The sequence below is a fragment of the Corvus kubaryi genome, unplaced genomic scaffold, assembly GCF_017639235.1.
Source record: "Corvus kubaryi isolate FWS band 111438036 unplaced genomic scaffold, C.kubaryi_AGA036_p1.0 split3-73, whole genome shotgun sequence".
NCBI classification, from domain to species: Eukaryota; Metazoa; Chordata; class Aves; order Passeriformes; family Corvidae; genus Corvus; species Corvus kubaryi.
In genome coordinates, this window is record NW_024582091.1 from 41,768,109 (window position 1) to 41,795,349 (window position 27,241).

General features: G+C 39.2%; 1 protein-coding gene across 1 annotated transcript in view; it reads right to left on the reverse strand.

The window, feature by feature from the left end:
- The window catches only part of AIG1 (androgen induced 1), a 129,975-nt gene that overhangs the window by 86,477 nt on the left and 16,257 nt on the right, over positions 1-27,241 (reverse strand). Inside the window, exon 2 of the mRNA XM_042017031.1 lies at positions 6,729-6,884. Coding sequence (XP_041872965.1) covers positions 6,729-6,884 — 156 coding nt within the window. The remainder of the gene's footprint in view (positions 1-6,728; positions 6,885-27,241) is intronic.

Sequence of the window (27,241 nt, forward strand, 5' to 3'; positions counted from 1 at the left end):
CTTTTCATGGAATACCTGTAAAAGGAGTGAGCAAAGAAAACTCGGTCCTACTACGACTGGTTTTAAAATGAAGGAATTATCCATCTGGTGTTAATTTTGTGTTCTCCGCCATGAGCATCTGTGGTTACCCATGCATACATGTTATGGGGTGTCTTTAAGACCAGCAGGACTTCCCCAATAGTTGGCAGGCCTACCAGCATTGGCTGACCTGGAAAACGTATGGGCTTCCAGGGATCATCAGTCCCTTGGTTTCCAGAAGGGGTGGTAGGTGCCATGGGGCAAAATGCTGTAAGTCATGGACATCCACTTATTCTCAACAGGTCACTGACTTTGGTCACAGTGTCCCATGGTTGATTAGGCCACTTTGGATCCTGAGGTCTCAAAAACCATTTTTGGAGACTGTCGTTTCAACTATCCCACTGGCTTGTAGATATAGAAGGGGGTATGGAACACCCACAGTATCCCTTCAGTTTTTGCCCATTCCTGGACTATTCCTGCTGTGAAGTGACTACCATTATCTGATTGCATTGATTTTGGTTTAGGCAGGAAACTGAACCATTATTTTAATCCTTTCACAGTACTTTCCCCTGTAGACCATGCCACCACTTTAGCCTGCATGAAACTTGAGACTATTTGAACTCCCATCAGCACATACTGTTTTCCTCCTGATTTGTTAAAAGGACCAATGCAGTCGACCTGCCAGATTTCCCACAACCTCTTTCCCGTCCTTAGGTGCAGGGGAGGATTTTGCAGGGGGTGTTTCTCCAGTCTGGTGCAGCACTGGCTGCAGACAGAAATAACTGTTTCATAAACCCTTTGGGTGACAGGCCATCCTCTACTTACCACCATCTCTCTTAACAAGTCTTTCATTCCAGAGTAGCTGCATGCTTCACATGCAGCCATTCCAATAAATATCTCCATTTCTCTTCTTGTTCTGCTTCCTTTTCCTCAGCTAAGACAGCTAACGGAGTGATGGAGTCTACTTGGTTATTTAAGATGTGGGCTGGATGATCCCCCTTCTGATAGGCTGCTACCCATCCAACTGATATCATTTTGGCCCTTGCACTTTTCGGAATTTCTCCCCACTTCTCTTTCTGCCACACCAGCACCCTTTATACCTATGTGTGCCAGTGGCTAATATCCAGTCTGGGTCTGGATTAGAGGCTTCAGGGGGGTGAGGTATGGAGCAGTGCACCATCCCACCTATGCAGGACTTGCCCTGCCCCTCTTCCTCCCCCCCCTTTAGTTGTTCTGAGACAGGACTCGTTTCCTCCGGTCTCTCACACTTACGTAAACCTCACGCAGAACTGTGGCTCTTGTGCTCATGTTGCCCTCCTTGTGGCACAATTCATGACTCTTGTGGAGACAATCAATGTACTATACTCACATGCCAGGCTGAATAGGCTGCTCATATGAAGCAGAAAAATTTCAGGGAGCCCAATATTTTATTTTCCTTTGTTCCCAAGGCAAAATGGCACAAATATTACCTTCCATTTCCTCTGTAGATGAACTCAAGGCATTGAATTCAAGGAAGAAAACAGGCACCAGCAATTGTTTTTACATTTCTTTGCACAGGAGCCTCCTGAGATTGCCAGCTTTGCAAAGATAGTGAATACTGGTTAAACATAAAGTTAAGCAATGTATAGAACAGAGAAGTCCCTCGTTTGCTGCATATCCTGTCTAGGGTCTGTAATGATTCTGTCTGTAATGATTATCTGTCTAGGGTCCAGTCATTACAGACCAAAGGAAACCTCGAATTTACAAGAAGACCTTGGAACCTGAAAATATAGAATAGCTCACTTATTACAGGCATCTGAAAGACTGCTGAGCAAATACACAGCAGCAGAAAAAAAGTAAGGCTGAAAACAAAATGCTGTCTTCCCACTTAAGGAGGTACTCCTTAAGTGTTTGTCCTCTGTCTCTGAAGCTTCACAGGACAAGAGAACAGCATGTGACCCTATCAAGAGAAAAATTTTAAAGGACAAGTTGGGAAACGGATGGATATTCAAAAGAGAAATCAAATGGCTTTGTCAAAACACTACAAATGGAAGCAAAGAGAAACTAAGAAAGTAAAGCCAATGAAAAGAATTGTATAATTCGCACTTCTACATGAGTCCAACCAAGAAATGTTATGGAAATGAAGAATGAACCCAGTGGAACTTTATTTTCCTACACTATGTGTTTTTGGTTTTGGCTGGGCTGCACAGTTCAGTCATTTCCTGGATGGCTAATGACAAAGAAAAAAAACACCCAACCCTTGTGACCCTGACACAATTTGTTTTAAGTACAGTTAAAGGTAAGCTTTCTGGCTATCTCCCAAGACATTTGTGGTTAACTGCAAGTATAAATATGTTGTTTGTGAACTTCTTTGACAGTTAGAGCTATTACATCTCGAAGAAAAGTGTTGTTAAAGGCAGACCACAGTTGGTACAAATTGGCATGGTACTGGCTTTAGGTGGGATTGAGAGCTAGCACAGCAATACACCAAAGATATTTGAAAAAGGCCAGTGACAGAAATCACAAGGGGTGGGAAATAAAAACCAGGGAAAACCCCTCTTGGAAAATAGACTTCAGGGGGCAACTGTACCACTACTCACTAATGTTCCCATCACCAGTCATCTCATCACAACAGATGAGGTTAAAATCTAGAAGAGAGATTTTTTGCATGGTTGAGTCAGTTATGGAAATAAAATTAAGTTGTAGTCTGGTCAAGTAGCGAGGTAACTAGGAAACTGCAGAACGCCTACACATTTTTCTTGGCATAAGATCACAGATCAGCATAACTGATGATCTACAGAAGGGTGATCAGCTTTCCTTTTGACTCTACCAGTACAGAGAAACATGAAATAAGAAAGCATGCCTGGCATTCCCTCCTTTGTATCACAGGTTTTTAAACCCATAAAAGTGTAACAGAAAAAACAAGGTAATTCTAGTCAGTTTAGAGGCAGATTCAAACATAGCTATTAATGCTACATGATATAAAATGTCTGTGGTAGAGTTTGTGATTTTCTAGGTAGTAATCTCTCTTTTAATATGTAACAAGATCAATTTTTGTTCTTCCTACTTCTATTAAACACAGGGTTAAACAACCAGAAATGCCTGTTTTATCTCTTCTTCCTTTTGTTCGGTACAAATTACAAGAAACATATTAATAAAACCATATACAGTTTACACAAAACACTAATTAACTATAGAAACTTGGAAACTTGATCTATGTCAAACAAATAGAAAAAAAGTAGGGATAAGCTAAACCACTGGTGAAATGTCTGACTTTTAAGCATGTCTCACATTACTCTAGGAGTGTAAATTACTCTCAATATATATCTCTTTTACACAGATAAAGGGATGGCAAGCCAAAGTAATTATTGATGAAAATTGGTAATGAACTTCTAAAATACCTAGGCAAGCAATTTTCGTCAGTGGATGCTTCCTAATCTCTTAGGCATTTGAATAGTATTGCAGGCTTACAAGAACTAAAAAGGGGCTAGGAAGCGCTGCCCACAGACTTTTTGTAGCGTAAGGCTTTACTGCATAGAAAATTAATCTGTTGATTTCGGATTTGATTCTCTAAAGAGTCATGTTAAAAAGAGCAACAATAGGTAAATAATAGCCATTATGTCCTTAGAAGAGGTTCATGTTTATTTCTTAACTCTCTTGTGAAATATAGGCTGGCAATTCAGTTTATTCAGAGCCCCTGAAGATATGCAATGCATATCACAACACTGGAGAGATGTGATTTGCTGCACAGATTTTTCAAGTTTTGATTTGTTTGCAAGACTTGATTCGTTGTGAAGCCACAAAAAGAGATTGTTTACCCCCGGGCTGTTCTTCCCCTCCTTTGGAAGGTGGGAGGAAGCTGGTGGTCAGACTTCCCAGACGGTTTGTATGTAATAGTTTTTTAGGAAGTACTAAAAATGAAAAACTTTGCTTTGTTGCATTTTTTTTTCACACATCATTGTTTGACCTGGGAGTGGAAACCTCTTTTCTCATCTGTTTTTCAGAACAAGTCATCTCAAGAGCTCCAGTAAGCAGGAAATACAGAAAAAAATGTGGTGAATTGCTCTTGAAAAGCTGCAGTTATTAGGCTTTAAAATGTTCCCCTAGTATTTGCATTATTGCCGAAACATGCCCTGTGTAAAACACTGAGCAATAAAAATAATTTAGATGTTAATGTAACTGACAAGTACTTAAGCATGACCATACTGTTACATTAGAAACCCAACAAAGATTTTATTCACATCCGCCCCATTTTTATGTGTGAAGGTTCCCTTGTGTCACTACTGGAAAACACTGAGAAGCTCCACGGAGAGCTAGGTGGGTGAGTCTCAAGGAAAGAAAGTTTGCATTTCAGATTATTTTCCTTTTTTCCTTTTTTTTTTCTGGAGTGAGGAAGCTGTTAATATGAGAAACGAGGGAACTCTTTAACTCTTTTCCTGCAGACACTCTGGTGTTTAATAACTTCCTTCTAACAAGAACCTCCATCATAGCAAAATTTCACTGTTTTCTTCCACATAAATAGCTCTTCAGATGACAAAATCTGCGTTAGATGTTTGCTGCTTTTGGGCCCTGTGCTCTTCCTATCTGTAATCCCTCCAAAGCAGAGCCTGCAGTGCCTAGCAGTCTCTCAAGCACTGGCCAGGCTTTGGCAAGTGGTAGCTGCAGTGTGGTGAGATCTCTGCTGCTGGTGAGCATCAGGTTTCAGGAAGGAGCTGACACCAGTGCAAAGTTGTGAGGTGCTGCTGTTTGTCTCTCAGTAGCCAGCACAAAAAATAACAATGAAAACAACCCTTTTAGGATTTCTCTGTAAGATGTAAAGTGGTAAACAATTGTTCCCTCTCACCACAGAAAAGTCACACTTGGAAGTGGAGCATATCTGTACGATGAACATGGCCATTCCGTGCTATGTTTAAGACACAAGTTGTTCTTGTATGAAACCCTTGGGAAAGCAACTATCTCCATGTACACAACACATCTCTCGGGAACTGCTAATATGTAACTGCTGAGCAACACCTGAAGTGCAGGCAGTGGCTAACTGGGATTCTTCGTGTACTGGTGGCAAGAGAAACATTGCCTGAAAAGAAATGTTCAGAATTGCCAAGACAAAGTGAAGCTGAAATTCTCCAACATCTTGAAAAGTTTCAAGGTCAGGAGCATTGCAGGAGCGGAGGTGCACAGAGACAACAGTATGGAGCTAGAACGGTGGCAGGAAAAAATCCCTGAATCCTGAGAGGTGTGAGACAGCCAAAGAGGGCGTGCTTTCATGCGAGTGAAGGAGTACACTTCTAGAGTGAAAAAGGCACTTTAATACTTTAAACACAGACAAATAGAGTGATGTTGCTCTCCTTTTGTACTTCTACTACCAACACAGTAGGAAAAGCATCTGTTACTAATAACAACTACTTCTAACTCCCCATCTCCTTTAGAAATACAAATGTAACATAAATCTCTGCACCCATAAAATGCATATTTGCAAACTTGTCTATGCGCAGATTTTCTACTAGCTGTATTAGCTGACCCACTCTCCTCTACCATTGCCGGAAAACTGCAGTCTGCTACCCCAACATGAATCATGGCAGCTCCCAAAAGGCAGGCCAGCAAGTATAATAAGGGAAGGCTACCAGCTGGGTTTTTATTAAAGAAGTACCTGCAGTTTCACATACGCTTTCCCTTTTGTAACTTTGCGAAAGCATTCTGTATTTCTTCATGTATTGTGAAATTCCACATAAATGGTGAAATTAAATTCTAATGAAGCATCTCTGAATATATGGAATTATAAATGATAGATTGGTATGCTAACTGCTGTTAACTGACAGAAAGTGATCAGCTTTTGTGAAAGCACAACTTTAAAGATCTCATACAGCTCTCTAATAGTCCATAAAAAATTTGCTTCTAGTGAATTTATTTTAAACTACTGTACAATGAATTTAATAAAAGAGAATTAAAGTTTGATCCTGAATTACAATAAAAGCAGTACTTTTAATGAAATGTTCACACATTTTTGTATTGCAACCTAAGCGTAGAACTAGACTGACATAAATGACACTTCCATGTAAAAACTCATAAAATTATGGATTTTCAGCTGCTTTATAAGCTATGTAGAGACACTGAGCACCTCGTCATTGCAAGTGACATGCAGTGTCCCAGCAGAGCAAGGCCTGGTCCAAAGAATAGTTTTCTTTTGAAGAAGATATGTCAACCCCACATACCTTCTGTGTGCTTTCTAGCATTACTAACAAAAAGCCTTTTTTCTACCTCAATTCTTCTGCCAGCTCTGAATACCCCATGGAACTAACAAGGACCAACCTGGACTTTTGCTTCTCTTGCCCATGTTGAAGTGGCTTACAGCCCGAATTCCCTCAGGTCATTATGGTGTAAAACATGCCACAGTCAGCACTTTCACTACTCCTGATGATGACATGTAGTGCAGAAAAAGTCTAAACTGAATCTCAAGATGCTGCTGGTACAATACACATTTAAAATTACTTGTACAATCAAGCTCCTATTGTAACATATCTTTCTTTTTTAACAAACCAAAAATTATTTCATCAGCACACTGTATATTCTGTTCCCTTACACCTGTGAAAAACAAGAGAGTAATAAAATCATCTCTACCATTTTTGCCTTTCTCCGTAGTCTTTTGCATGGTGATGGCTTTTTCAGGAAGAAAACATTCAGTAACACCGTTCACCCAGTTTGCAAAGACATGCACAGAGTAAAATTGTACTTACCACTCCCACAGGGAAAGCTAGAACAGCCATCATCCAGTCACGGAGGGAAATGAGTTTCTTCAGCTGCCTCTCTTGCTCTTGACTGTCATTCCCTCTAGTGAGAAGACTGGACAGGTCAGTCAAGACGCAAATCCCGAAGAAGACGGCCTGGATAACCTGCATGGAAGGGGAACACACTCTTGAACAGATCCTGATCTTTCTGTGTTCCTCCCCCCATTTCTTCTTCTCTTCAATAGAGAAGACTAGCCCTTTGGCAGAGAGCACGTCAGACACAGGCACTCATGAAGGATATTGCCACAGAACTGACACGAGGAGTGGGAATACATCAGTCCCTTAAATATGGGTAGAGTTTATTCACATAAAAGCCACGTGTGCTTCAAAGTCTTGCATGCACCTTGCTCCTCATCTACAGGGGGAATCACTGTGAGTGGTAGGACTATGCCAGAGGTGGAACTTTCCACCCTCACCCCAGAGCGTGATATGTGCCACCTGCTGGGGACTGAACTGCAGCCACCCCTTCCTGTGTCGCTCCATACAACTCATCCCCAAAGCATTTGCCTCTGAGGCGGAAAAAGTGAGGAATGCTCCCTGTGAGATAAAAGGAAAGAAAAAGAAATGAGTGTTTCTTTCCCTTGTGACAGGAGGTCTGTCTTGGAGATTCTGCCTGCCCCAGACACTCCACCTTACAGTGCATGAAGTGCTTGAGACTTCCTGACAGAAGCACATGGCCCTGGCTTCAGCAAATCTATCTCTACTTCATCTCAGGTAGTGAATGATAGAACAAGAAAGCTGCAGGAGTTACTCACTTTCTTTTCCTAATGGCAGACTGTCATTTACCTAACTTTTCCTTTTTTGCATTTACGTATTTGTGTGCAATGTAAGATTATCTGTTATATTAAATTGTTAGTTTAATCACCTGAACTCACTGATTTGGTTTAAACTTGACTTGATCTTAGTTTGATCACTGCGTTTTTCCTCCCTTAATTAGCTTAGTAAAATTGTAATAGGTTAGCTTAGGAATGCTCTTGCCTGAGGACTTACACATCCTTTCTAGTACAGTTCAGAGAAGTGCATGCAGCTTGTTTACTCCCCAAGCTGGAAGCCCGGGTCACAAACCCACACACATCAGGTAATCTCAGGTAAAAAATTAACAAAACATGGGCTTGGTTCCCAAATTACACAGTAATTCGTCGAAAAACATAAACATATGCTTAAAATTAATACAGTATGTTTTTCAAAGCAAGCATGGAGTCCTAGCTTAGAAGTCTTACTGTAAACCTAAATTTTCCACTGACTAGGAGTCTCTGACTAAGCAGAAGAACATCCATAAGAAATAAGAATAGCACATACCCAGATTCTGCAAAATACAATTTATTATCTGCATACATCTTTGCAGAATTTGTACTATAATAAGGCAGACAGGCAGGCAGGAAGGAAGGATGGAAGGAAAGAAATACCAAACAGATGTTGGCTACTAGGAAGAAATCCAGAGATGTGTAATGATTGGATGGATTAAAGTACATTTCCTTCCTCAACAATCCTTATATGACCCAAACACTTGTAAATTCTGGCTGTAAAGCTGTAAATGACAAACATTCAAATGGCCCCTGGATGTGCTTGCAATTCTGCTGCCATTGCTCTCCCCTCTCCAGGCTGTAGCTACATAGAATTTGCTTGATAAATAGATGAAGCAACATTACAAAACATTCCCTGAAGCTGTGAGATGTGACAGACTATTAGTGCTAGAGCTGTATACTGCGCTAGAAAAAGGTATTACTATTTCAAATGACTGCTTGGAAAAGTTAAAATCTTCTACATAATTTTTGAAAAGCCTTTTAAATGTAAGTTGGGGCTTTTTGGAGCTACTAAGAACTCCTAATGCACTTTTTCATATTATTTGTTTGAAACAAGCACTTAGCAGAAAAAAATCTTCCCATACTCAGCCCTGCTTTCCACCAAACAGATGGCCTATTTGGAGAGCTGAAATAGAGGAACTAATTATGCATTTACTTGACTTATGAGGAGATATGATACCATCTACTATTCACTCAAGAGTGTGAATGCCAAACAAGACAGAACTGGGGGAAAAAGTATACCTAACAGTAATGAGATCAATCTGGGTGTTAAAAAGTTTAGGCTGAGTACCAGGAAATATTTCCTAACAGTGAGCTCTGTCAGACCATGAAATAGTTTCTCAGAGGAAGTGGTGGAAGCCTCATGGCTTGAGTCACTCAAACCGATATTGGACAAAACACTCAATAATGTACTGCAGGGAATAGTATTATGCTGGCAGGGCTTGGAAGAGTGACTAATGGATTGTTTGCAGCTCTAACTATGATTCCCTGAAATGGTCCCTCTCCAAAGAAACACAGACTCAAACAATCACACGCCCACTTTCCAAGGGAATTGAGATTGCATATCCACTAATCAATCACAAACCGAACAACTTCTCTCCCTATTATCCTGTTACGAACACAGAGCTTCAAGAGAAAATATAATGATATCACTGGGAATAAGTGAAAACTCCTAAAGGGAAATACCCAAAGACTTCAAAGGGTCAGTATGAAGCAGACTATTCTACAAAAAGATTAACAAATAAAAATCCATACAGGAAAGAGAAAATTACATCTTTATTGAGAACATTCAGAGCCAATGAAAAAGTTGTGCAGTGTTCAGGGAGGAACAGCTACAGCTTATTCATACAAATAATGTACATACATTCACTCCATTCATTCTACTTCCTTTCCTTTCTAGAATGCACAAGAAAACTCTTCTGACACCTATCAACATTTAGGATTAGAGTGAGGACCTCCAGAGCTGCATGAGTCTCAGCAGCATTACAGTAATAAACAGAATCAGTAATGATTTACATCCTTTTTGGGCCTGGCATAGGAAAAGCATAGCATGCAGGTACTGGTGGTTTTTTGTATGAAATGAATTTTCAAAGTCCATGCTCCTCGGTGTGACTGCTGTCTAACAAATGTGAAAAAAAATCACAGCAAGGAAGCAGAAGCTCCCTCTAAACAATGTTCTCCAAGGTGCCCTGGTGTTACCTCAGATTTAGGATCACATTTTCAAAAGAGACCTTATTTCGAAAATCCGCAGGTGATCAATCTGTACATGAGACATCCTCACATTGTTAAACAAACAGCTGACTTTTTTTTCTCTTGGAAATGTAAGCAAGAACAGCATTTCAGAGGACATACTTTCCAGTTTTGCCTCTAACTAGAGCTTGAAGTAAAACAGTGATTTAGAAAATGACAAATTTGACAGAAAACAGACACACCTTCCCTATACCATGTAAGAGTATAGATAGATAGTACAGATAGTACAGATAGAATCAGAAACTTCTAACCAGAGTATGCAATCCCAAGAAAATAACTGAACAGGTATAAAGCACTTATTGCTAACCCCCTTTTCTCCTAGAAGCCTAAAGGGGCCACTGTCACTAGAGTTGATACCACAGTACCTTTAACTGTGATAATGTAATAACAAGGGCCATCTAAAGGATATCAGCACACAAAACTCAGAGCAGAGAAAACACGTTAAGTTGCTGCATAAACAGGATGAAACCAAGCAGCCCAGAAACCTTCTCAAACAGTGAGATGTATTGAATTACGTATCACAAAAGATTGTTCCTATGAACGATTAGAATAAACTAGTTGTATGTGTCTGTCTACTACAAGAAGATAACGACTTGCTTCTGTAGGACAGTTTTTGCACAAGGTGTTCATTTCAGGACTGCAGCTAACAGCCTCCTCATACTCCCCCTAATTTGACTTCTTAGAGTCAAACAGAAAACCTATTTCCTCATAAACCTATTTCCAGGGCATGAAGACTCCCTTCTCCCCCATGCCATGGAGCTCCATGGTGTAGACAAGATCTCTGCACAACGGATGTTATGAAAATTCAGTTACTAGTCTTACCAAGACAGAAAACCCCCCATTAAATTCACCAAATCTAGATTTCATTCTCTTTCAAGTTCGCTCTCATCATCAGAAGCCGTCCTCAGAGCTCAGGGCAGACGAACTGGAAAAGTCTCTGCAAGCACTACTACTACTCAAAGGTATTTTTTCCTCTGCCTACCTGTGATTATGAAAAGTCACTGTCCTCAAGTTATCATTTTCAAGATTAACAGCACTTACTTCATGTAGCCCTCTTATGAAATAAGGCATCACTCTAGGCTGGCAAATAGACAGCACTGCCAGAATAAAACATGGGAGTAACACTCAAAAAATCCACAAGAAATAACAAAAAAGCACTAAGTAACCAAACATAACCCATATTATAGGATGACTAATTCACAGAAGGGGATCAGGGAGGCCTCACTGATCCTTGGGGGCTGGGAGTGGCAGGGGGAAGTCAGGGCCCATCCCATCCCCAGCCAGAAGCAGGGCAGCCAGTGGCACAGGGCCAGTCCCAGCTGCAGGGCATCACCTCCCTGGGGATGGGCCACCAGCTTGCAGGTGGGGAGCAGACATAACCTGACCCATCAAACCACTCAGGCTTAAGATACATGTTGTAGTTCCATAAGAAGATGGAAGTTTAGCTCTACCAGCATGCAAAATCAAGTTGCTGAAGGTTGTAATTCCTCTCGTATTTCAGATTTTACAATGTCATATACAGAACATGGTCTGATTTTCCTCTTCAAACAACGGAAAATTATTTATAACTTTGGAATATCTATTACTGCTCACTGTCATCTTAGCTTTAATTTCTCCAGTCTCTAGACATCATTATTTGCTGTACAAATGAACTATGCTTCAGCAGTTAAGACTGTTTCAAGTGTTGTTGTGTATTGGGCTGTTTGCAGGCATGTGTGGACAGCCTGCATCCTGTAACAACAGCTCAGTTATCTGTAGTTGCAACATACAGAGCAAGTCCAGGTTAGGTGGAGAATAACAAGGTATTTGTAATAGAAAATGCTTCGAATGAAGTCATGGGTCATAGCTGCTTAATAAATATATTACTGTTCTTGATCGCATGGAACGACTGATTCTTCCTGTCCATTGCCATTCCACCATTACTCACAAGCACACTGATTTATTCTTGTCACTTCTCCTTGCCTCACTGTATCTTTATTAGTTATAATAGCAAGCAGAAGCTGGACAACACATAATCAAGTACTAAATCTTAGTATCAAAGAAGCTACAGACTTCAGATAAGAAAAAGGCAAATCTTTGTGTTTACAGACAAATGACAGAGAGGCATAAAGAAATAAATGAAAGAAGCAGCAGCCTTTTAAGTACAAAAAATACAGTGTAATACATCTACCCACTAAACCTACTATTAATTAAGGTGCAAGCACCATGAAAAGCACTGTGTGCTACCCGGAATCATTATTTCTGTGCAAGGAAAAGGGAAAAAGACTCGTATCTCAAAGGTCGGGGTAAAAAAGAAGCATCACCCCAGAAGATTCATTGACAGCAAGCTGAAGCAAGCGGGCAAAGCTCGTGTTGCATCTTCTTCCACACCAGCTGCACTGCTGTGGTTGTTTTAGGTTGCTTTGTTCCTTAAGCAGTTTTCAACACCATACGCCACTTCAACACAGAAAAGGAACACAGCCCCTGGTCCATCAAAAGCCAATAGCCTCAGAAAACAAATACATCACAGAGAGAAGAAAAGTAACAGACAAGGCAATGAAAACAGAATAAGCCAAAGGAATAGTTAATGCAAATGCCTTCTATTTCACTTTGAATTGTTACTGGTTAGGAATCCTGAAATACGTATTTCTTCTACTCCTCCTGTCTCTTTTACTTACACCAATTAGAACTAAAAACTACACTAGTAAAACATGACACTTATTTCTATCGGAACAGACAACTGGATAAAGGCACAGCCTTATAAATGTCCAGCACTGCCTTTACCCAAGCTAATGACTCATGTCTCCCTTTACAGCCTTCAGTGGGGGGACGGCTCTTCTACTCAGGATGTTGCACATGAAGACTAGTCCTTAGTAGGAAATCCACCTTCATTGTCATGGTTTAGTCATATGATACAAATCTACTTACAAAACATGCCTAATCCCTTACCAAATGATGTAAATTCAGGGACTCCTTTAAATATAATCCTTTACTTTCTACATAACCTCCTGTGGTCTCTTTCTTTGAAGCCCACCAGTACTATCCAAATATAACCAAGGATGGGGTTTTAAACCACTGAGATTTTACAGATATACAAAAGAATAAAATCTACTATGAAATTAATATGCATGAAAGAAAAAATTGTTTGACTCTTGCGTCTAGTTTTTATATGTACTACACTGTTTAATTCGTAGTGCTTAAGCACCTATTATGGAGCTGTGGAATGGGGACCAAGCTGTGTAAGGTAACAAGATCTTGTGTTTCCATGAGGAGAGATGCCTTTTAAAATACAGCCTGTTGGAATAAAAAATGTGTTTTAATCTGGACAGGCAAAAAAGCAACTCAACAGGCTCTTCCTTTCTGTCTTCATCTTCCCTCCACTTAACCCGGGAAAATCCCTTATTCTGGTACATTTACTGAAAAGGTTAAGTCTCAGACCATTCTGTCTTAGCATGATTCTTGACTGTCTTGTAAAGGTTTCCAAAACTCTGCAGCACAGTTCTTGGAGAGGTAATGTATTTGTGCTAACATAATTTTAAAAGCAGTTTTCATAATACTTTTAGTGCTTCTGTAAGGACAAATATTCCTTACTACAGCAAACTAAACTGAAATTTGGTACACCATCAAAAATATTTGGAAATGCTTTATTTTTTGACAGCAAAAAAAGCATCTTTATTCTTTTTACATGGGTGAAATACACCAAGCAAAAAAAGAAAAAATCCACAGTGGACAACTGAGGAATTCATTTTAAAGTGCTACTCAGTCTCAGTTGAGTTTCATAGATGACATTTCTAACACGATCTCAGCATGACAGAGTGTATGCCATCTGGCTCAGAAGTGCTAACAGCCTGGAATCCACTACCACATATCAAATGAAGAGATGGTATGGACAAATATACAATGTACTAAAGAAATATGAATAAAAATTGGAACAGATGCGGAGAAACTACTACATTTTCTTGAACCTTTTGCAATTTTATTAGCTGTGTCTTTCTTCTCCAACACCACGTCAGTCTTCTTCTTAGATTCATATATCTTACTTTGATCTTGGCTAATACACTCAAAGAAGCATGAAGCTCATTGTTGCAATACTTAAGAAATTATTATTCTATTTTTATCTTTATCTTTTTAATTGTTTTGACTAAACTAATTTTCTAATAATCCCCATCTTCTTCCTTGCTCTCTTATATTGTGAATAGAAAAGCTGCCATTACTACTTATTGTATCCTGCTTATAAGACAGTGTAATTTCATTAAATTTATATAATCCATTCAGTGAACATGTATAATACAGTTTATTCAGAATAGATTATGATTTTATTAAGTTATATATTTTATGTTTTTCTTTGGTAAAGCTTAATCTTATTAGGATTATACACTGCTCAGAAGGTTATGTCATTATTTTGGCTTAAATGATAATTTTACACATTTCAGCATGATTGGTACACTCTCTGCAGCAGTGCCCTTACAGTCAAGGCAGGAAAAGCAGCTCTCTAGACAATGTTTGGGATAGATAGCTAAGAAGGTAAGATTTGTTCTTCAGCTGTTTGTGCTAAAATGAGCATTAGGATAGGGTTTCCCATGGCTGGAAAGCCCCTAGCAGCTTGTAAGTTAATTACCCCAAAAAAGTAACTACATTTTTTATCAAGTACAAAACTTTGTCCAAAAAATGGTTTTCTTAAAACTCCAGAAACTTCTGCATTGCACCAGCTTTTTCATGTTTAGAAATACAGTTTGAAAATCACTACAAGGAAGCAATTTTGACAGATCAAAGAGTAACTGATTTTGCTTTCCATTTCTTCCCTTTTTAATGAATAAGCTTATAGCTGTCTTCTAAATTGCTGAATTTAGATAAGGCCATTACAAATGTATCTCAGCAACATGGTGACAAAGCTGGAAATGCAAATGAGAAAGTCACTACAATCTTCTGAGATACAGCAACCTCAATGCTGCCCTACTATGGCTGTAGGAAAAAAAAAAGGCTTTAAAGGTCTGTTTCCTGAGCACTGTGAAAATAGTGATGAATGACTCCACACATCAATCCAGCAAGACAGGCTTTTAAGTGATACCATCTCAGTTGGGCAATTCTCTTTCTCTCCAGGGAAGGTACGGGAAGGAAACATTGAGGGCTTTATCCCATTTCTTCATTCATCCAACAATACACAAATAAGTCAGTTGCAAACCCACTTTGTGAAAAACAGCTCAAATCTCTGATCAGGCTCATCTTTGGCTTTTGCTTAAACTTTTCTCCCTTCGTGCACTGCTGCAGCAGCTGAAGTGTAATTTATGACAGGTAAGTAAAGTACATTCATAAATAAAGTTATTACTAAGATAAGGATTTTCTGCAATTAGACCACAGCAAAGGACGCTGCTATTCAAGCTCCACTTGAAAAAAAGGCAGGACATAATTTTGTACATTAATCATAAAGCATGTGGTTCAATGAAAGGTGATCTAACGTGTTATACTGTCCTCATAAACACAACTACTCTTTACACAACACTTCAAGCAAGACACTGTTCTAAAGAGTTGCATCTCAGGAGAAAAAGAAATCTCATTATCTTACCTCTCTAAAGAAACCATGGGAAAACCCCTGATATAAACCAACTGCATTTAAATTAAATAATACAAGCGGGAGTTAAGCATTCACTAGGTGTGTGGCATTCCAACCACAGATGATAACACTTCCTTGCTTTAATTGTCTTTCTCATGAATCAATCTCAGAGGAAATGAAGTATTTGTTTCCTGATTGTTGTTGGTGAAAGCAAGGCGCAGGGAACTGAGTTGGCCAAGGCAACAAGGCAGCAGGGGACCCCGGGGATGAACTCAGGTGTCCTGACCCCTATGCAGTTCTCCAGGCTTTATATCAAGCCATGCACCTACACTCACTCTTATAGAACCAGCCATTTCCAAGGCACACACCTTTTCATTCCCTCCAAATGCAGCCATACTACTGTTAGCATAAATCCAAATATTTCTCCTCTTACGCAGCTCACAGTGATCAGAGTTTTCAAAGACCTGCTTTAGTGTATTGTCTTTCATAGCTAGATACTGTAATTATGACCAGCTGATCTATTTCTGCCGACAAACTAAAGTAACCAAGGTCTCTAACACCTTTGGAGATCTTCTTGTCCATTATACCACTCCCACCTTCACCATTCTTACATCATAATTCATACAGCAAAAATTTATTTTTAACAGCTAATAGTGAATATGTATTTTTAATTTTTCCCCTTGTTTTGCTCTGTGTAAGTTTGATGTGCTGCAATTTCAGTGTGGTGTACACTTAGCTTCTCAGCATCCTCATAGGACAGGTCACTTGAGCAGAAGATGCACAACCACCCTGTCTGCTCCCTGGAGACTGTTTTTGGAGAGAGTGGCCTGAAAAAGAAAACAGCATGGAGCCCTATCTTGCCTTACATGCTCATGAACACAGACACAGCTCAAACCTCTCTCACTCATTTTTATTCTAACCTACTTTAACTGTTCCTTGAGTTTCCAAACTAACATTTCAGACATGTCTGTTTATTGCCCTTCTGGCTTGCTCACTACTTTTCATTTCATTTGCAAAAGAAAAAGGAGGTTAACTATATGGAAGTTTAAATTTACATCCCCTTACACATTAGGGGAAGACACTTTATAACAACTACCTGACATCACACCAGGTTCCAAACCCATGAGATTTAGATGTTCTCCATCAGCAATAAACATATTTTTTTTTATCAGTAAGCACTATGAACTCAATAATAGGCTGCCCTTTTTTCTCGAAGAAACAGAAGGTTCAAACAACACCTGTTGTAGCTGGTAAGAAAGTAGCAAATTACTCCAGTAAAGAGACTTTGCTGACAGTGAGCATGGTGGTTTTGATTTTCCATGGCAGGAAAAGCACTTTGTAGTAGCTTGTAAACACGGCAGCCCAGGATGGAAAAAAAGGCATCTATGCCTACCAAAGAACACAGCCTACTGGTCAGCTGAGCAGGACACAGCAGGAAATACCATCAACTGGCCTCTGCGAAACTGCTTGGTCCTCCCAACACTCCTACCTTCATGCACCAGGTGGGTACATGCACATGCACTCCAAATTAACAGAGTAGCTGTAATTGTAATGCAGCTGGGGACAAAGGCTGTGCCCCTGCACATGCTGGGTGTGCTGAGTCACCCACAGGAACTCCCTGGGCAGTCCCGGGAACTCCCCAGCTAGTTTCTGTACAGATGAGATAATTGATTGATAGCTACTGGAACCCGCCCTGGGCAGTCCCAGCTCCACCAGAGGTCTGAGGAATCGATAAAAGAACTCCACAGGCAGTCCCAGTCCATGTTAACAAGATAATCAACTGCATGTCAGGAACTGGGGAGGCAGGGAGTTCGCAACAGCCCTGGCAACAACCCAGGCGGGTCCTGCTCTGCTCATAGGAGTAAATGGTGAACTAATAGACACTATTTATCTGTTGAGATACATACATCATTGAACCGGACAACTTTTTGCACACAGATGAGACGATTTTAACTAGAAACTCATCATGCATACACTGGAGTGTTGACACGGAACTACAGGCCAGCTGGAGCAAACCAGAAGTTTGGGAGGTTCTCATCCAAACGAGCTGAAAACACTGTTACAAGGGTACTTATCGTGGAGACTCCTATCATCACCTGGTCAGACTGACCTTACTGCCACAACAGTGACAACAGCAACGTAAGAGTGTTAGCTAACGCGTAAACCAACGTGTGTGTAACATGAACCAGAATGGTCTCTTAACAAAATGAGAGTCTACCACCACATAAGCTGGCCACAATGAAATGCCCCACAGATTTAAAACATTACCCTAGAGTGTAAGAGCATTGGTCCAAGTAAATATATCTGATGCCACTGTCTGATTTTATGTAAGGTAACTCTAATTCTGATTTGCAGAATACATATTCTTTTCCCAAAACACTTGGTAAATAAATACTTTCCAGTATTCTGCCCTGCTCTTCACAACACAAAAAGAAAGCTGTTTACTCAGATAATGTTCATAAATGTTGGAGGTTTCTGGGCCGTGCCCATTTATTTATAAGTTGGCAGTAGCCCATTGCAGCACCAGGCCCAGACATCCCTGCAACAGAACAAAAAAACCTCTCCAGTCCAGACCACCTGTAACCACTCAACAAGAACCTTCACACCAGAGTCCTGGAGCAGAGCTGCTGACCAGCCCCTATCAGCATGCCTGTCTTGAGACATTCAGTTCTGACTAACAGCGAGACTGGGTCACATTCAACCTCTAGCTTTGAATCAGCCAAGAATCCTGGCTCAAAGACGTGTTACAAATTTTACATGACAGAGCATGACCAGGGCGCTGGACCCTTCCACCCCTGTGTAAGGAAGGCAAGGCCAAGTACTTAGTGCAGAGATGAGCTGAGTCCACCTGGATTTTGAGCACCACCACAAGGGGCTGTTCTGTTTACACTCAGGAAAGCTTGGTTTGGATTATACCTGTATTCACCAGGAGGTTCAGGTGCAACACTGCACAGGGTTTTTAGACACCTGGCTAAAGTGAAAATCACAGCTCTCACACAACACTAATTTCCAAGGAGCAGACCATAAAGTGGGATGAAATTAAAGCAGAAATGAACTGAATATAGTGAAGAAGTATGTCTGGAATCCCAACCTCTCCTGCAAGGCACATAAACGAAGAATTTAAGTGATCTCAGTCAATTTCTTGTGTGAGATCAGCGCTCACAGCTTGAAGCCCAAAGAGCAGCTTTAAGGAATCCAGTGTTTAACTTTTGGGACTGCTTACTGTAACTGCATGGTGGAAGGAAAAGACAAATTCTTGGCATCAACTGTTATGCAGTATCAAAGTGCATTACTTGCTGACAGATGCACCTTCTACACCCATTTCAACCCAAAATGAGCTTAAAGAATAATTCCTGTCTTCAAGAAGATATGTATTACTGACAATGTCAAAGGGTATGATGCCCACCTTTCCTGATAAGTTGTGCTAGTGTAGGAGAGAGCCCACAGACGTCTTTGGAACTTATATTGAGGTTCCAGCCCTTTGCCTGTATTTCACCAGGAAAATTATCTGCTAAAATACTTTATCTGGAGCAAGGAATAGTAATCAGAAACAAGGACTACTTCCTCCTGTCCCATCCTTCTCCACACAACATGTAAACTGGAAAGCCGCTGTTCTGAGTACAGGCCTTCGTGAATGCTCTGTCTACCATTTTGCCACTAAAATGATTGTTTTTCTTGGTGCGAAAACCAATATATTTTACAAATCTCACTGCAGAGCTCATAAATATCACATTTCTTCATGCGTTACTGAAACCTCAAGGAAAACACATGCCGGAGATGTTTTTCAAGTTCCAGTTAACTCAATCAGCTTACTTTGTTCTTCCCACTCCAATGAAGGGAAGAAACACATGTGAACTCTGGCCATATCCAAAGTTTGCTGTCAAGATCAGCCATTTTACTTCTTCATTTCTATTTATAAACACAGTTAGGTATTACAAGAGCCAGACTATTTAGCCATGAAGACTGTCAAAACAGATAACGTATTGTGTCTCACTGAATTACAAACTGGCTGGGTGCCTAGCCTATTGACTGCAAAGTCCACTCCATTACAGCTCCAGCAACGTCTTCTATCTACTTCAAAAAGGTTTTGAAAAGCAGACAACTGTGAAATTACTATATGGATCATACAAATTGTATTTGTAACTCCTTCTGTTGGTTACCTGCAATTATTGCTTACTAGTTCTGATGCCAACTCAGGAAGAGTAATACTTCACCAGAAAATCTAACTGATGACCTTCAGTCTAATGAGATACCACTCAGCAGTGATCTCCCACAGTATCCACACAGATGTGTGTTAACTTACTCTGCTGGAACTAGTGCTCTGATAAATTGTGTTCCTTATTTATTTAGGGAGCGCTCGTACAGCCACAGTGCGATCAAAATTAGTATTACATTTCAAAGAACTGAGTCCTTAGTGTAGTAGCAGTTACAACACAGTGATAGTTGTTATGAGAACCATGAAATTTTATTTGATTCACTGCAGGCATTGCTTGTATCTGCTTCCAAAATATCCAAAATAGATAACTAAAAAAAAAGGTAATAAAACCTACAAGTATGGAAAATTGAATACAGGTAGGCAGACATCTTCTTTTGAGTGGAAAACACTGAAACAAAACGATAACCCAGAAAATACACATTGACGCCATGTTAAAATACCACAGCTTGCCTCTATATGAGATTGTATTATCTTTTAGAGGAAAATACAAATTAAATACTGCTTTGTTTTATAAAATGCTTGACATCCAATCATCAACTTACATACATGCAGTAAAGTAAAAGCACATTGTGCTCCCCTAAAAAGGGTTTTCTTTTAAAGAAGCAGGGTTTATCTAGCTATGAACATAGTCAAAACATGTACTTTATCTAAAAGCAAAATAAGGCATAGTATTGCAATACAGTAGTATTATAAGTAATATAAAACTACTTCAGAAATTCCATGTCTATAATTACAACACCTGTATCAATGACAATTAGCACATTAATCCATAGTCAATTTGAAAAGTAAGTGAAAAATAATCTACAGCAGAAATGGTCATATTCTAACCAAATGTTTATTGACCTTGTATGGTAAAAGGATAACATGATGTCCATATTTTAAGTGTATTTAGCCTAAAAAAATTAATCTATCTGTATATCACAGTATTGCTACGGCATTATAACTGCCTCTCTACAGACTTTATTTTGTTTTTTGTCATTACCACTTCCCAGATTTTCAGACTGAAGATGGAGAAAGTATTAGAGGGACTCTTGCCTCTCTAAACAATTCAAGAAATCAGAGAAGGAATCTGAAAGGATTTCATATACAACAGTTCTAGGTTTGCTTTCCCTTAATAGCACTCAGTCAATTAGCAATTATTTTGCTGCTAAATACAGAGACAACCAGCTTCAGATAGAGTTTTCTCTTGGGTATTATCAGACCTTTATCATCTTTTGAAGAAACTTGAAATTGATCAAAGAGATGATCTGTTTACTTATCCATCTCTTACTTAAATGATTCTAAGTGTCATATAGAAAGGGTGCTTTACATGGAACTGCCATAAACCAGCCTAAATGCTATCAGTGCATTACTCAGCAGTATAAACTGACTGTATATTGTAATATTTCTATCAAGCTATAGATTTTTTTAAAACCAACAGAAAATCATGAAGTAGAGACCAATAAATTGCTAACTGTCTTTAATAAAATCTGTCTCAGTCCTCAAAAGCAATGAAGTCTGCTTCCCTGATTTTAGTTTCTTTCCTCTTATTAATGGTAATCTTTTTAAAGAACTAATAAAAGAGGTTTTTCATATATGATTTTTTCATAGGTCATCGTATTTATTTAGATCAAAAAGACGACTAAGATTTACAGCAGAGATGTTCCCTATCGGTGGCTATTTCATAAGAAGGCAAAATAGTACATCCGTTAACGTCGCTGTTGCATAATAGCACAGGAGGAGCAACCAAGAGCAAAGCAGACAAATCCTCAGCAATCCACTGCTTTGTAACCCAAACCACTGCTTTAAATTCAGCTTGAAAAAAATACAGGAAACACTACTGTAGCTGGACAAAACAAAAACAAAAGCAATTTCTTTGTGGGAAGATATACTTGGTAAACAGACTGCTACATTCTGCACGACTTGCCATTTTTGGATGAAGCCTCTGATGAAGAAACCTGCAGAGAAATGAGGCCTAAGGCATCAATGCCATGTGAGCATTACGAAAACGTCACACTGAACACAACCTCCTAGTCAACCACAGGCAGAAAAAAGGACCCCAGTGTTCAGGAAGGTAACCAGATTTGTAAGAGCCAAAACCAAGTAACAAAATGGCAAACACTCCCCGTAAAGAAATTAAATATTGGTTTTGCTATACTCCTTTGTTTTTTATTATATTAGAAAACAGTGACTAAAATGGTGCATTTGTTTTGTGTTACATAAGACTGGTGATAAGCTGGAATATGCTAAAATATCTCCAAGCAGAATTCTGAACCATTTTAACAAATAAATGATCTTACTTTAGATGTGTTGCAAATGCAAAGAAAAGCTTAGAACAACACATTATGTATTTAAATGACATACTGAAGAAATGATAGATTTTTCTGTAGTAAGTAAAACCAGATTTAGTGTTTCTTTTCACTATGCTCTACAAGATTTTGGAGGTAGTAGATATTATCCTCCCACACCTCATTGTTATTCGCAGGTGAGTAGGAGGAAAACCAGTTTTCCTACTTTCTAACTCCCAGCTGGTTTCTCACTGAATTGATTTCTCTTATTTCTCTGTGAATGAAATAGTTACTGAACTAACCTAATGAATAACAAGAAGAAATACTTTCTCTCCATCTGCAGAGAAGAGCAGTGTTGTCAAAAAAGCAATTAATACTGAAAGAAACTCTAACTCTGGTGCTTAACCATTACCTTTAGTAGTTCTGTGGTGTGGTTCCTGTTAAAACTTTCAATAGCACTCTTCACCTAGATTTAACAAGAACTATTGAAAAATCTGGATGTGTAGTACATGCTTATAAAAGTACCCGAAAATATGCTGTACTGGGACACATGATGGATTAGGAGTGTGTTACATTATCACACATCCAGGATTATCACCATAAACAGGATTATCACCAGTGAGATCCTTAGCAGACAATGTGATTGAGCAGTTCTGTACAACGCAATAAAAAGAGATGGATGTATAATTGTAGAAGAGTGGAGGTTTCCAACTTACTAGTCAGAACTCAGGTGGACAAGGTCCTAGGAAACCTGGGTCAGTGTTGAGCATGATCTGACTAAAGGATTGGACTAGATGACCTCATGGCTTACCTTCCAAATTGACTGATCCTACGGTTACATCATGGGGCTTCATGTAAGGAAAATGTTTCGTTGCATCAAGGATTGTGAAATCTCTTCATTGTTTGCAAAATTCACATATCTCTTGAGTGACTCCAGCTGATCACAAAATTTTAAACACTTCTGAACTATTTTCACAGTTTAATGAAGGACTTTTCCTATGGTCACTATAGGTTTAAGCTTCACATGGGGATTCTGGTGAACAGACACTACTTCAATAGTACTTAGTCTTGTATGAGTGTCTCCCTGCTGGTAAGACTTTAGACATGTTACTAAGAGGGAAAAAAAGGGAGTCAGGGGACATAGATCAACTGAAGATTTGAGTGTAAAATGGTATACTAGACTATCACTAACTAATAGGTACTCAGTAGGACCTAGCTGCTGCTTTATATGTGCACATATAAACAACGAAAAAAATTCAGACCCTATCCAACTTGTCACCCATGTAAATCCAGAAATCATTCTGTGATTACAACATCTGCAACTTGACAGGCTCAACTCACCCATTAGAATAAAGAGGAGTTATCTGTGCATGTTTAGGCATGTACCTTACTGACACTCAGAAAGAGTGAAGACAAGTAGCTGATTCTTTCATTACCATTTTCTGTCTAAACAGGTCAGGAAGTTTTTACATACACACATACCAGGACTGCCTTTCAAGTCTCTAGTGAGTGTTCAAAATCTGTTTCTATCTCCATGAAACCAAAAGACATCGAAATCAACAGCTTTGTCTTTTATATGTAATTTTACAGTCCGCTGTTTTTCAGTCATACAAAGAATTCTTACACCACGTCAAACTTCTGGTTCATATTAAAAGGATGCTATCCATTCTTTGGTGAGGTCCTCATCATGGAATTTTTTCCTGGATCCACCTTGCTGGTGTCAGCACAAACTAATACCAATTTAGCTTTTAACCAAGATGCACAACATGGATAAAAAACTTATCACTTCAGTATCAGCCAGGCAAGTTGCATATGAAATGCAGCACTAATGTAATTTCTTGAAAAATCTTATTAAAGTTTTGCAGGTAGTCTTTCCAACAGCTAATGGTATGTTATGAAAGGGCTTATCAACTGGGAGAGTATTTTAAGTATTTGAATTCCCATAGGTAGTTGTTCATATCTGTGTGCAATACAGACAAGACAATAACAAACTAGGATGAAATTTTCTTTTCACTTTGTTGAGTCTTCTGTCAATTAAAATGTCAGAGGCAAGATACAGATGTAACCAAAGTTATTTCCTCCACTGCTGATAACAACTGAACCCAAATCTTCAGTTTATCCTGGGATATTGGAGTCTTCCAGCTTAATACCTTGGGCATGCACACTTCTCAGAAGGAGCCTACCATTCGTCCTGAAAACTAGAGCTAGAACCCTGATTCTTAATGCCTGTTTAGGGCACGATAATTACATTTCTTTCAGTCTGAAGAGTTAAATTCAGCCAGAAGAGAGAACAAGAACAAAGAGACTGTGGTAGGAGGACTGTTGCTACCTTTCCTCTTACAACAAGTTCAGCTCTATATAGCCTACATATACTCCACAAACAAGAATCAACCATGTTTGGGGGAGTCTTTCTCCTTTATTTGGCCCTGTAGTACATTCTGGATGGATCTCACACGTATGCAACGTTCTTTGAGCTTTCTATTTGTGCTGATTTTGGATGGGGTAAAGTAAATTACCTTCATAGTAGGTAATATGGGACTATGTTTTAGATTAGTGCTGAAAAGTGTTGAAAATAGATGTTTTGATTATTGCTGAGCAGTGCTTGCACCAAATCCAGTCTTCTTCTGCCTCTCACACTGCCCCCACAGTGAGGAGGCTGGGGGTGAACAAGAAGTTGGGAGGGGACACAGCTTGGACAGCTGATCCCAAGAGACCAAAGGGACAGTCCATAGCATATGGGATCATGTTCATTATATAAAGCAGAGGGAAGAAGGAAGAGGGGGATGTTCGGAGTGATGGTGTTTGTCTTCCCAAGTAACCATGATGTCTGCCAGAGCCCTGCTTTCCTGAAGATGGCTGAACACCTGCCTGCCCAGGCGAAGTGGCAAACAAACTCCTTGTTTTGCTCTGCCTGTATGCATGGCTTTTGCTTTTCCTATTGAACTGCCTTTACCTCAACCCACAGGTTTTCTCACTTCTACACTCCTGATTCTCGCCCCCATCCCACCACAGGGGGATGAGCGAGGGCTGCGTGGTGCTCTGTTGCAGGCCAGGGTTAAATCATGACAGTACTCCACTACTGCTGGTGGTTACTGAACTTTAACTGCAGCAAAGTTCCTGAAAAAACCTCATTTTCTTAAGCATAGGAGGCATGAAAGCATAGGAAATGTCTACATGAAGGACTTTCAGATAAGCTGCACTGAAGGACCATAACTGATTCCTCTCCATACTGTCAGGTAGGATTAGGCTGCTGTTTTGTTCTTCTTTATTAATTTTTTCCTTGATGTTCAGAACATTTGATAAAATAACCTACATATTAAAGCAACAAATATTCTCTAATGTAGTTAAAAAATATTGTATTACTGATTTATTTGAAGAAACTGTGAAGAAAAATTACAGCTAGTATTTCAGCAGAGTCTCTACAACCATTTAACATTTACAGGGAGGACTTTAAAAGAAACTGAAAAGGAAATCTACTAGAATTCATAGCTCAAGGTACAAAGCAGTAGAAAATCATATTTTACCTGAAGACATCATCCAGGGAAGTAACAACAGCTAACTTTATTGTCAATTTTATAGATAAACTGAAGCTCAGAGAATTTACTCCCTGTGATGACATCTTAAAGCTCAGGACATTCTCTAAGAAGACAGTCAAAACTCTTGACTGATCAGGACTCATTAAATCATCCTTTTGACCTTGACAGAAGACAGCTGGTAGAAATTCTTCAGGATTTGATTATCTCCCTCTCCTATAGACATCTTTGAATGCTCATACTTAAATATAGACATGCACACTTCTAAATAAACACCATTTACATCTTTCTCTTGCTGATAAAGCAATGCCCATATGATAATTCTATCACGGAAAAAAAAACCTCAAAGTATTTTGATAAGGAGTGCAAAAATTTAAATGAGTGCTTCAGTTTGCCTGTTTAACAGATTAAACAGGTATTTCTAAATGGTATCTGCTTCATGGAAGAAAGAAAATTAGACCAAGGCTGGATAAAGGCTATGGCTTGAACCTTCAATCTCCTCTATGTCTCCATACAAAGTGAAGACAAGATATGAGCAATATCAGATGATAATGATGTGTACTCATATTGCTAAGATGTAAATGGCAACACAGGACGCAAGCTAGAGGCCTTAAAACTGGATGAAGAATGCATAGAAATTCAAGCAGTAACAAAGTTACATCCTCATTTGGAAAAGAGTAGAACAATAATAAAAACAAGCCTAATTTTCAAAGTAAAATTGTTAGAAGCAAATCTGGACTATGATTAATAGAATATAAACACCTAGAATTCTTTTGCTGCCATGATTGCTTACTACTAATTAAGCAGGTAATTTTTTCACACTCCATTTGCAGCAACATCTTCTGTTTGAAGTGTTGTGAAGATGTTGTGTTTGTCCAACACAAACACTTGTAAATTTCACTTTTTGATGGTTCTACACTTTGATCAATTCAGTGCCTTTTATGACTTCAAGAAAACTGGATTTTAGAGACTTACGCAATTTCCTGAGAACTGGCCATATGAAACATTTGATGACCTCTAACTTTGGCTCTTTACACTGTTGTCCATGTCACAGTTGAGGTGAGAAAAATAAAGCTGTGGTAAAGTCATATCAAGGATAAATATCAATATTGCTTCCCTTTGTGTCTGTGGCTCTTTATAAAATACTTGGGCACACCTCATGTATGACAAAGGTCTGAAGCACAGTTTGTTCACAGACCCACAAGAAAATGAAGAGGGAAGGAAGGATGTTTATAATGGAAGTCTGATAGCTGTAAGCTTAAAGCTCAAATCAGATTTATCAGTAGACTTTCAACTGATAAAAATTTGGAAGTCACTGTCATATGATTACAGATTAAAATGGCAGCCACTCTCAAAATCAGGTGTATCTGGAAGTCATCCACTCCGTTTAACTGGCATACGTTTAACTGTGGAGGCAGATACACCTTATCTGAGTGTAAGAGCAAAGGCTCTTAGGATAGCACAGGACAAACCAAGCACTAGCACAGAGTAAAACACCTGACACCAAAACTGACTCTCTGATTCTAGAAGTTATTAGGGTTCATGCCTTTTTGATATTCTTCTTACAGAAAACTTTAGATCTTCAGAATTTCTTTTTAGACCATTTACTTTAATTAAGTCAAGGAGCTTTTCAGGCCGCATAGCTCAAAGAGATACTAGGGAATTATTCAGAAAATACTGATTTCAAGCTCTGGGATGGGAATGCAAAAAATGTACACATAATAAAACATGCTTAGAAACATTCTTGGGAGAAAAAGAATAAGCCATAAACCCTTATTCCCCCCACAGAAAAGTGTTAGTTAATGAGATGGCTGAAAGCCATAAATATATATCTAAAGAAAACATAAAACCCAAAGGAGGTTG